Source organism: Labeo rohita, chromosome 18 (genome assembly GCF_022985175.1).
Source record: "Labeo rohita strain BAU-BD-2019 chromosome 18, IGBB_LRoh.1.0, whole genome shotgun sequence".
NCBI lineage: Eukaryota > Metazoa > Chordata > Actinopteri > Cypriniformes > Cyprinidae > Labeo > Labeo rohita.
The window spans coordinates 20,161,295-20,173,760 of record NC_066886.1 but is presented as its reverse complement, the minus strand read 5'-3'; the positions used below and the strand labels follow the sequence as shown (position 1 = coordinate 20,173,760).

Here is a 12,466-nt window from a genome sequence, read left to right as displayed (position 1 = left end):
GGAAGCATTGAACTGATCAAATGTTAAAGAAAAACATTAATAATGTTAATTAAAAACTTGATACTAAATGCTGTCTATTTGCAGGGCCGATTCATCAAAGAATTCTGAACAAAATATATTATGGTTTAATGTATCAAATATTAAGCAGCACAGCTGTTTTCAACATTGATAAATAATAGGAAATACATTATTTTGTGAGCACCAAAATTTAAATATAATATATACCCAACCCCCAACATTTCAGTGATAGTGTACATGTAGGAGGTACCTTTAATTTGAATAGAGATGTGGTATTATTATATGTATATTGCATGACATACACTATTAAATATGAAGGTTCTTTGCTGGCATCAATGGTTCTATGAATAACATCCATGGAACCTTTCAAATGCAGAAAAGGTGCTTTATCGTCAGAAAAGGTTCTTTAGATTTTTAAAACGTTCTTCAATATGGTTCTTTTAAGAGCTGTTCACTGGAAGGTTCTTTGGGGAATCAGAAATGGTTCTTCTATGGCATCACTGCAAAAAACACCCTTTTGGAACATTTGTTTTTAAGAGTGTATGCACAAGTATTATAGAATGTTACTCCAAAGATTGCAATGGACTCTCTCTTTTCCTCTCCTTCTCTCTTTCCCCTTGATACATATCTCATCAGACTTATAGGGTTTAGATCCGCTCTGTCCCTGAACTAATTTAATCTGGCCACCTTTATAAGTTTCACAATCTTCTCAGATATAAGATCTGTGTTACAGATCATGCTGTTATGCTGACAGATTTGCTCATTCCACTGCAGTGAGCATACATGAATATCCCATGACCACAATCAAAATTCAAGAACGCATCTGTATGGATCTCTTCTGTAAATGTTTGATGGATATACATTAAAACTGAAGTGACCCACGAGATCTTTAGTTTTAATGAACAGTGCAGAGATGCTGGTACACTGTGGGAGTAGTTTGCCATCTCCTCTTCTTTCATCAGTTTACTTTCCTACTCAATCTTTTATATCTTCCCAGTTCATCCTCTCTCTCTCTCTCTCTCTCTCTCTCTCTCTCCGATATTCTAATTCCTGTCCCATTCCCCATTTCCCTCATAACCCAGTTTCTCCTTCTCAGCTTTTCGTTCATTCTCTTTCCTTTCGTCATCTTTTTCACCAACTCATTCCCTCTGTGGAGATGATGGTGTGAAGTTCATGTGTTTTTACACCAGCTGCTGGTTTGCTACGCAGTGACAATTGGGTGTGAATCCCAAAGCCATTGAATTCACTTATAATATGACATCTGGCCTAATATATCTGTTCAATTTCAAGACCCAGCTTTCTTGTTTAAAATCTTAATTATTTTGTAAGGCCAAAATTTAGAGAGCAGTTCTCAGTTTTTGTGAGCCGTGAATGTAGGACACAGCGAGAGTTCACACCAGTGAAAGCTCATTTACACCCATTTACAATGCAGATGAGAGTGACTCTGAGAGACCTGCAGATTACTGCCAAAACAGCTACAGGCGAAGGTTACACATGTATCATCACTGAGCAATAGCATCACTATTTCTGCAGTTCTGCCTCTACAATCTGCTTCCTGTTTGATGAAGTCATAAGACCAATAAACCAGCGACTAACTGGCCAAAATAAATAGAAGCCATTTGATATCTGTTTGATTTAAACCACAACTTGTCTTTTTAAAATTAGATTTTTCCAATATTTGTATAAAAATGTCATGTTCAGTAAAATTCAAACATTTAGAGTTGTGCTGGCTAAATATTTTTGAAATGGAAATATTTTGTAATGCTTTGACAGTCACTTTCAATCAATTTAATCCATCCTTGCTAAATAAAAGTATTCATTTATTTAAAAAAAAAATCAAACTGACACCAAAAACTGCCCATAACTGAAAACCGTAGCTTGACTACGCAAAAACCAATTGTGGTTTGATTATAACTGCACATGTATTGATTAATCAACATTTTATGTTGCAAAATATAACTTTGCTTTCCCCTCTATCTTTTCTCAAGGCGATCCAGTCTGGTTATTACCACAAAGCTCTACTGGGGTGGAAAGTGAGTAAACTGTCAGTTCGCTCATTGTGCATGTCACGTCCTGTCATGGGAACTTTTATTTCATAACTTTCACACTGTTGCGCATTCTAAAAGGTAGCATACTTAAAGCAGACATCTGTGGATTCCCACATTTCATAAATGAAATTACAAACCTCCGTTTAGGTCAAGCGCTGACCCAGCTGTTTTCTGTATGAGTATTCTGCAAGTAAGTGAGCAGAAGTGCAGCTGCAAAGCTTGATAAGACTAAAGAAAAGGCCTGTCCCATTTCCCCACAAATCCTCTCTCATGAATAATAATCAGAATTTAAATATGCCAGGGTTTTATTTGAAGTGTAAAAAAGTGAACACACAAGAGGGACAGTTTGAAAAGAAAAAAAAAGATGAGCAAGAAACTCTGGCAGAAGGAGGACATGTCTCATATGCTAGACTGAACTTGGCTCTGTCTGAAATTTTGCTTTTTGATGTATGTCTGTCTCTGTTTGTGTCTCTTTTTCATCACAGAGCCGAGACTGAACGAGGCCTTTCTAGGAAACACATTATTGAAGGTGAAGTACACACATTCGCTTTCTAAATACTCTCACTCTGTGATCATAGCTTGTGTGTATGTGTTTATATGTGTGTGATGTGTTCAGCTCCTCGCTGGGCATTGATTGAGTGGATTTAGTGTAAGTGTCGCTCTAGCAGGCAGAACTAACAGACAGCAGGACTAAAGATGATGTAGACGCAAATTACTTTCTTAACGGCATCAGTAACTGAACACACATTGCACAGAATAAAGCCAAGAATGAACATCATGTGTATCTTTTTTTATCATGTAATCTCTGTTGCGCTGTATGTCGGCGCACTAACCGCAAAGCTATTTGGCACCGACAACATCGTGTGTATCTGACTTTCAAAAAATATCATAATGTTCCCCTGACTGATTTTCATCTGACACCAATAGGCATCTTGAATTGTAGACTTGCTTGAAATTTAAGCAAGCTGTATACATATACAGTGCCTTGCGAAAGTATTCATACCCCTTCATTTTTTTAATCATGTTTTATGTTGCAGCCTTATGATAAACTGTTTTAAATAACTTTTTTTCCACATCAATCTACACTCCATACACCATAATAATAAAGCAAAAACAGATTTGTGACAAATTTACAATAATTAAAAAAAAAAATGAAATAAGTACATTGCATAAGTATTCATACCCTAAACAATATACGTAGTTAAAGCACCTTTACAGCCTCGTCTTTTTGGTACAATGCGACAAGCTTTGGACATCTACATTTGGCAATTCTCTGCCATTCTTCTCCGCACTGCTTCACCTATCAAGCTCTGTCAGCTTGGATGGAGGCTGGCAGACATTTTCAAGTTTCTCCAGAAGTGTTTGATTGAGTTCAAGCCCAGTCTCTGGTTGGGCCACTCAAGGACATTGTCTATAATTGTCTCACAGAGTTGTCTATAAGCCACACTTGCTGTGTCCTAGTGTCATTGACCTTTTGGAAGGTAAATCTTCTGCCCAGTCTGAGGTTCTGAATGCTGTCGACTTAGGATATCTCTATATTTTGCTGTGTTGAGCTTTGCTTCTACTCTGACGAGTCCTTCAGTCCCTGCCGCATACTTTGAGCATTGAGTTTGGCCACACTACCATAAAGACTGGATTGGTGGAGTGTTTACTGATGTTTGTCCATCTGTAAGTTTTCCCATCTGCATAAGTTAATGGAGCTCAACTAGAGTGACCATTATCTTCTTGGTGACCAGTTTAATCAGGGCCCTTCTCCATCAATTGCTCAGTTTGGCCAGGAGGCCAGAACTAAGAAAAGTCCTAGTTGTTCCAGACTTCTTCCAATATGGATAATGGACGCTACATGCTTCTCTAATCCTTTAATGCAGCTGAATTTTTTCTGAACTCTTCCCAACATGTGTGGCTTGACGCAATCCTGTTTCTGAGCTTTACAGGCAGGCTTTTTTTTTTTTTTTTTTTTTTTCCCTCAGGGCTTTTTTTTTTTTTTTTGCTCTGATATGTATTTCCGGCTGTTAGAAGTTTTATTAGGATGTGTGTGCCTTCCAAATCCTACCCATTCAATTGAATTTGCCACAGGTTAACTCCACTCAAAGTGTAGTAATGTCTACAAGTGAATGCTCCTGAGCAAATTTCATATGTCACAGAAAAGAGTATGAATACTTATGAAATATAATCATTTACAGTGGGTACGGAAAGTATTCAGACCCCCTTAAATTTTTCACTCTTTGTTATATTGTAGCCATTTGCTAAAATCATTTAAGTTCATTTTTTTCCTCATTAATGTACACACAGCACCCCATATTGACAGAAAAACACAGAATTGTTGACATTTTTGCAGATTTAAAAAGAAAAACTGAAATATCACATGGTCCTAAGTATTCAGACCCTTTGCTCAGTATTTAGTAGAAGCACCCTTTTGATCTAATACAGCCATGAGTCTTTTTGGGAAAGATGCAACAAGTTTTTCACACCTGGATTTGGGGATCCCCTGTCATTCCTCCTTGCAGATCCTCTCCAGTTCTGTCAGGTTGGATGGTAAACGTTGGTGGACAGCCATTTTTAGGTCTCTCCAGAGATGCTCAATTGGGTTTAAGTCAGGGCTCTGGCTGGGCCATTCAAGAACAGTCACGGAGTTGTTGTGAAGCCACTCCTTCGTTATTTTAGCTGTGTGCTTAGGGTCATTGTCTTGGTGGAAGGTAAACCTTCGGCTCAGTCTGAGGTCCTGAGCACTCTGGAGAAGGTTTTCGTCCAGGATATCCCTGTACTTGGCCGCATTCATATTTCCCTCGATTGCAACCAGTCGTCCTGTCCCTGCAGCTGAAAAACACCCCCACAGCATGATGCTGCCACCACCATGCTTCACTGTTGGGACTGTATTGGACAGGTGATGAGCAGTGCCTGGTTTTCTCCACACATACCACTTAGAATTAAGGCCAAAAAGTTCTATCTTGGTCTCATCAGACCAGAGAATCTTATTTCTCACCATCTTGGAGTCCTTCAGGTGTGTTTTAGCAAGCTCCATGCGGGCTTTCATGTGTCTTGCACTGAGGAGAGGCTTCCGTCGGGCCACTCTGCCATAAAGCCCCGACTGGTGGAGGGCTGCAGTGATGGTTGACTTTCTACAACTTTCTCCCATCTCCCGACTGCATCTCTGGAGCTCAGCCACAGTGATCTTTGGGTTCTTCTTTACCTCTCTCACCAAGGCTCTTCTCCCCCGATAGCTCAGTTTGGCCGGACGGCCAGCTCTAGGAAGGGTTCTGGTTGTCCCAAACGTCTTCCATTTAAGGATTATGGAGGCCACTGTGCTCTTAGGAACCTTAAGTGCAGCAGAAATTTTTTTGTAACCTTGGCCAGATCTGTGCCTTGCCACAATGCCGTCTCTGAGCTCTTCAGGCAGTTCCTTTGACCTAATGATTCTCATTTGCTCTGACATGCACTGTGAGCTGTAAGGTCTTATATAGACAGGTGTGTGGCTTTCCTAATCAAGTCCAATCAGTATAATCAAACACACCTGGACTCAAATGAAGGTGTAGAACAATCTCAAGGATGATCAGAAGAAATGGACAGCACCTGAGTTAAATATATGAGTGTGATACCATGTGATATTTCAGTTTTTCTTTTTTAATAAATCTGCAGAAATGTCAACAATTATGTGTTTTTCTGTCAATATGGGGTGCTGTGTGTACATTAATGAGGAAAAAATGAACTTTAATGATTTTAGCAAATGGCTGCAATATAACAAAGAGTGAAAAATTTAAGGGGGTCTGAATACTTTCCGTACCCACTGTAAATGTTTTATTTCTAATAAATTTGCAATGTTGTTACAAACCTGTTTTTTTTGCTTTGTAATTATGGTGTATGCAGTGTAGATTGATGTTGAAAAAAAGTTGTTTAAAGCAGTTTAACATAAGGCTGTAACATAAAAAAGGAGTATGAATATTTTCACAAGGCACTGTAAGATGTAGAGCCTAGTGAAAATAAAGTAAATAATGGGACCTTTTTATTTGTGGGTGAATAAAACTAGTTTCTATGTTCTATTGCATACAGTAGATGCCATCAGTAGGGTCAGAGATACATTTGGTGTAAAAGTACAGAAATAATTCCCATCCCTGGCCTAGATATTCAGGGTTACAGGGAGGATGAATAATTGGTTGTGTGTGCTGTTCCTCCCTGGCCTTTATTTTTCTTCCACACCAGCAAGTTTGGGGCCAGACACCTACTTTACAAACATAGAGCTCAGAATACACACTGCTCTCGCCCACCTGCAGCTCCCTGCATTTGGAGCATGTCTGTGAACACGCCAGCCGTATTATAGTTACATCACTGAATTCGGTTCAGTCATTGGTCTGGTCAGGCTGGAAAGCACACACACAGATAAGGGTGGCCTGAGACTCTGAGACACATTTTTGCCACACAGGTTTAGACACACAATCTGTCTCATGGTATTGTGTGTGTGTGGCTCTGTGATATTAAGCAACAGCCATTCCTCACGACCATGTGAACATGAATTCCGTTATTCAAAAATACACACAAAATAAAATAAAATTCTGTTATTAATTACTCACCCTCATATTGTTCCAAACCGGTAAGACCTTTGTTCGTCTTCGGAAGACAAATTAAGATATTTTTGATCAAATCCGAGAGCTTTCTGACCCTGCATAAAACCCTGGTGTCCATAAGAGACAAAAACATTAAAACCCCAACAGACCTTGACTTTTGAATGATATTGTATATTCATTTTTCTTGAACTAATCTAAGCAGTCACACATAAACATTTAGAGAAAGAGAATACAGAGCAATAGTTTAGCTGTACTGAAATAAACAGAATGAATCTACAATTGAGTGTCATGGCAAAGATTGAATGTCTTGACATTGTTGTGCTACTTTGCACAGTATAATTGATCAATCAAATAGCTTTCTTTGGCTCGCTGTGTCTCAAACTGCTGACAACCACCCTCATTTCTGGACTGTAAAGTCTCAGCTGACCTCAAGATGCTGACCCTGTCAGAGTGAGGACACAGGAGGGAATCCAGTCCCAAATTCTCTTCATTACGCTTGACGATCAATCCAGCACTCTGCCGAATTAAAGACAGAGACACAAAGAATGAACGAGCCCTAGGGCCCCGTACAGGACAAACTTGATTGCAAGAGTCAACCAGGCTCACACAGCTGGGCATCCCTCGTCTGCGGAGCTTGATTAAGTGGGGAAAGTTTGTCCTGATGTTATGAGGGCTTGAAATTGGTGTCTGTCAGAGCATGCAACTTTTCAATTAGCACTAACCTGTCCCTAATGTATAACTATGTATTAATGCTGCATTGGTAGATGAACAGATAACGGTTTTCTGTTTTGAAAAGAAACACAAACAAATATCCAGCCTGACTCACAATGTACATTTTGTCTTTCAGGTCTTAAGGGCTCCTTGCAGAGGATGCAGCTGGAATATGTCGATGTGGTCTTCGCCAACCGGCCTGATAGTAACACACCGATGGAGGGTAAGTTTGGCCATTAAAATAAGGGTAGCCAGATCAAAAGTTTAAAAATTTGGAAGACTTTAGTAGACATTAATACCAGTTCCCCTAGAAGTAATTTTCTTGAACTTCAACAAAGCACTTCGGGAAACTCTCTAGAAAGTGCTGAGAAGTTAGTGATGACAATGCTGCCATGTACAAAGGAATGAGTGTGTCAGACTAAAAGGGTTGGTGTCCTGCAGGCACATCTGTCTAAGGTCTGTGTTCTCTGAAAGATGTATTTGTGATAACAGGGTTATGATTAAGTGCAGTCCCTGGGGTGCCATCACGGTACAAATTCTGAATAACCAAACTTCTTACTTCTACCCAAAGTATGCAATGCAGCCAGCAGGCTACAATGCTGCTGTTAAAGCTCTGCGCCGCCCAAAGCTTCAAGTGCAGTCAGCCTGAAAATCTAATCTACTGTTTAATAATGTGCTTTTGGTACAAACCACAGGATTGCAAAATCTCTTGAACAGTATAAACTGGTTACAACATATGGGACAGAGAGAAACAACTGCACCAAGAGTGTTTTAGAGAAAATGTGAAGACAGTTAATTAAAATGAGTATCTTCTGCTGATGCTGTTTTTTCAAATCGAAAATTTTATTCTCAGAAGAGCAAAATGAAAAGAAGAAAGATAATTGAGCCAGCCTCTATAACCTTCAGTACTCATAAAGAAATTACCAGCTGTTGTAACAACACCTTTTCTCTTTCGTTTATCCATCCTATTAAGTTTAGACATTTGCTTGAGCACATGCAGAGAAGAGAGAAGAACAAATAGTAGAGGAAGATATTGAATTTATAATAAAAGGGGAGCATTTGGCTTCAAAATAGTTTTTCTTCTGATCAATAACAAAGATGAAAGCCAGAAATAGATGTGAATACATTGCAAGCATCGTAGTGCATACTTGATTTGCATTCTTGCTTTAGCCTAATGTTGCGGCAACAACAGTTTAATGCATAACAGTTTAATTCATGTCTGCTACTGAAAAATGTTGTAGAAAGCCCATGAAATGGCTTATTATTTTTATTTAAAAAAAAATTAACACATTGTTTAACACATGGTTTAATACATATTTTGGACAATTGGGGGTGCTATTATTTCGATGCCGTGAAATGGTTGCACTCTGTGACTTCTGGCACTACCTGTCATTATTTTTTCCGCAACACAACTCAGAAAATAAAATACTGATACAATGCCACATTGTATGACTTTTGGTTGTAACAACAAGAGAAGTGATGGAAGTCTTCACTGCTTTCCTTCCGATGAGAAGAGGAGAAAAGAATGGGAAAATGTTTGTGGACGAAAAACGTAACTCAAAAACAACTCAGTTTCGATTATTTGGCACCCCAGCACTGGGTAAATACTGGACAGAATGCATGCTGGGTTAGTTTGCCCCAGCTGGCTGAGTTAAATATTTTTACCCAACATGCTGGGTTGTTTTACAGTCATGGCCAAAAATATTGGCACCCTTGCAATTCTGTCAGAAAATGCAACCCTTCTCTCAGATAATTGTAGCAGTTGCAAATGTTTTGGTATTCACATGTTTATTTTTTTTATTGTTGTTTGTTTGTTTGCATTGGAACAACACAAAAAAAAAAAAAAAAAAAAAACAGAAAAAAAAGTCTGATACAATTCCACACTGAACCCAAAAAATGCACTGGACAAAATTACTGGCACCCCTAACTTAATATTTGGTAGCACCCCCTTTGGAAAACATAACTAAAATAAATCGCTTCCTGTAACCATGAATGAGTTTCTTACACCTCTCTACTGGAATTTATAACCCCTCTTCTTTTGCTAACTGCTCCAGGTCATTCAGATTTGAAGGATGTCTTCTCCCAACTGCTGTTTTGAGATCTCTCCACAGGTGTTCTATGGGATTCAGATCTGGACTCATTGCTGGCCATTTCAGAACTCTCCAGTGCTTTGTTTGTAACCATTTCTGAGTGCTTTTTGAAATGTGTTTCTGGTCATTGTCCTGCTGGAAGACCCATGACCTCTGGTGGAGCAGCTTTTTGACACTGGCCACTACATTACGCCCCAAAATTCTTTGGTAATCATTAGATTTCATAATACCGTTCACACAGTCAAGGCATCCAGTACCAGAAGCAGCAAAGCAACCCCAAAATATCTTTGAACCTCCACCATGTTTGACTGTAGGGACTGTGTTCTTTTCTTTGAAAGGCTCATTTCTTTTTCTGTAAACAGTACCATGATGTCTTTTACCAGAAAGCTCTACTTTTGTCTCATCTGTCCACAGTATGTTCTACCAGAAGGGTTGTGGTTTTGTCACATAAGTTTTGGCAAACTCCAGTCTTGCTTTTTTATGCCTTTGTGTCAGCGGTGGTGTCCTCCTGGGTCACCTACCATAGCGTCCCTTTCATTCAGATGCAAACGGATAGTGTGAGATGACACTGTTGTACCCTGTGTCTGCAGATCAGCTTTAATTTGTTTTGAAGTTAATCTGGCTTCCTTATCCACCATTCGAACAATCCTTCGTTGTAATTTTTCATTAATTTTGCTCTTCCGTCCATGTTCAAGGAGGTTAGCTACAGTGCCATGGGCTGTAAACCTCTTGATATTGTGCACAGTGGACACAGGAACATTAAGATAATTGCCAATAATTTTTGAGTTCTGTTTGAAATTGTTATCAAATTTGACTTCTCTTTTTTTTTTCTCTCTGTTTTTTTTTTGTTATTGTTGTTGTTGCTGCTGCTGGGCAAACAAAAACAATAAGCATTAGAATACCAAAACATTTGCAAATGGAACAATTTTCTGAGAGAAGTGTTGCATTTTCTGACAAAATTGCAAGAGTGCCAATATTTTTGGCCATGACTGTCAATGAAAGTCAACTATTATAAAAATATTTGTATATTGCTGGCTTAAAATGGGCTGGAATTTAAAAAGCACGCAGAATTGTAGAGGCAACAGCAATAATCAAAAGATTATTGATAAAAAGATAATCAAAAAAGATAAAAAGATTTTTTGATAATCAAAAACATTCATTATTAAGCAAGAACACCCATGGACAAAAATATAAGACAAATTGAATTTGTCTTTTAAAAACATTTAAAAGTAATTTTAATTTAAGTGTATTCCACTGTTCTCTGTTTTCACTGAAATGCTAATTTTTGTGTCGGTGTCAGCGAAATCTGAACCAGTGATGGGCTGCTGTTTGCCAGGGGAACTATGAACCTCAGACTGCCACCTAACGTTTCACTCGTAGCTGAAAGATGCCGTGACTGACTCCATAACCTGCCCATAAACAAATAGCACTGAGGTTAAAGAACATATTTTAACATCAAATTAAATTAAATTTAATATTATAATAAATAAAATCAGCTTATGTTATGCAAGACAAAAGGCGTTTCCATCATGCAAAACAAAGGCTGCTGACATCTATTCCTTGTATGTTGCGTTGTGTAAAATAATATAATTTATATCACAGTAAAGACATTATAAATAAAATTAAATGTATACAAATCTTTATAGAGTGCAGAAAAACCACCCAGTACCTTGGTAAAAATGATAAAAACGACCCGATAAAATGACCCAACATTTTTTAGAGTGTACTTGGATGCATTGCAGGTTTGCTGAAGCGTCTGTGAAGGATGGCATTTAGAGTTAGCAAAGATGGCTAAAATAGCACCTTGTAGAGGCAAAAAGGAGATTTTCGAAAGAGAGAGATTTTCATAGTCACTCTCTTTTCGTGAGCTCAATCAATATTCTCTTGTTAGGGGGGGATCGGTATGGCCCTCTGGTAATGCATGTACCGCTTAGAGCTGTTCTGTTATGTAGCATTCAGGGCTTAGTAATATTTCAAAGCTCTGCGCTGGATGCCAAGGTCACCCTGACTCAGCCATTTGTTCCAGACCTCACTACTTTAACAAGCTTTTCAGCTTTCACTCCATCACTTCTCACTCATGGAATCTAACACAGTGCCTGCCAACCTGCTACCCTTGACAATTTTTTTTAGTGCTACTTGCCATTACTGTTCCCTAAACTAAAGATGTAAAAATGTTTGTCACAAATTCAAAGTTAATTTATGACAACCTTATGGGACCGTAAATCTTATACATTTTTAAATGTATTATACATTTTTGTTTAATCTGTAATTACAATATAAGAAACTGAGGGCATGCTAACATGTCAAAGAACTGTCTTAACGTTGTTGACTTGCTCTTACTAGTGCTTCCTATCACAGTGAACATGAAAACAATCTTAAGGAAAAAAATGTGCCTGTAGCTACAGTTTTGCTAAACTCCAAAAACCTACATACAATTCATTGCAGTTTCCCACTTAAATCAACACTGGTGTTTTATTTCTTTTTTCACAAACTATTATAACAGGGGCAGATTATCAATTAACAAAAACATATTTTCACACAGTGCTTTGAATATTACTGTGTTAGGACCTCAAAACATTTCAGATTACATAACCAGTTCCTTTTCTGATATAGTAAACTTGCTTGGTAGCTCACCTGATACAGCATTGCACTTGTGATACAAGAGTCACGACTCTCAACAGAAGAGCTCAAAGACTTATAGAAGCATGGTTGCTGTATCAAATGCATTTTTATCTCACATTTGCTTTTGTTAACACTATCCATTTTAGTGAAGGTGGTATGTTGTTTTCAAATTTGTTAAAGCATTAACCTTTTACCATCACTCAAAACACATTCTTTTTTGAAAGTGCTGTGAAAATTGCATGTCTAGACTCCTTAATCATCTCTGGTTCTTATCTTTAAACATGGGACAGATGTGGATGCCCCTCTCTCTCTCTCTCTCTCTCTCTCTGTCTGTCTCATAGGCATGGGCAGGGAGATCGCTATGCAGTGGTTTTATGCGGCATTGATGCAAAAAGTGTCCAGAGTTTAACGCTCCTTA

General features: G+C 38.4%; 1 protein-coding gene across 3 annotated transcripts in view; it reads left to right on the top strand.

The window, feature by feature from the left end:
• kcnab1a (potassium voltage-gated channel subfamily A regulatory beta subunit 1a) overlaps positions 1-12,466 on the top strand; it is a 127,949-nt gene that overhangs the window by 103,433 nt on the left and 12,050 nt on the right. For all 3 annotated transcript variants that reach the window (XM_051135551.1, XM_051135553.1, XM_051135552.1), the window contains exons 6-8: positions 2,007-2,051; positions 2,552-2,595; positions 7,473-7,559. In XM_051135551.1, coding sequence (XP_050991508.1) covers positions 2,007-2,051; positions 2,552-2,595; positions 7,473-7,559 — 176 coding nt within the window. The remainder of the gene's footprint in view (positions 1-2,006; positions 2,052-2,551; positions 2,596-7,472; positions 7,560-12,466) is intronic.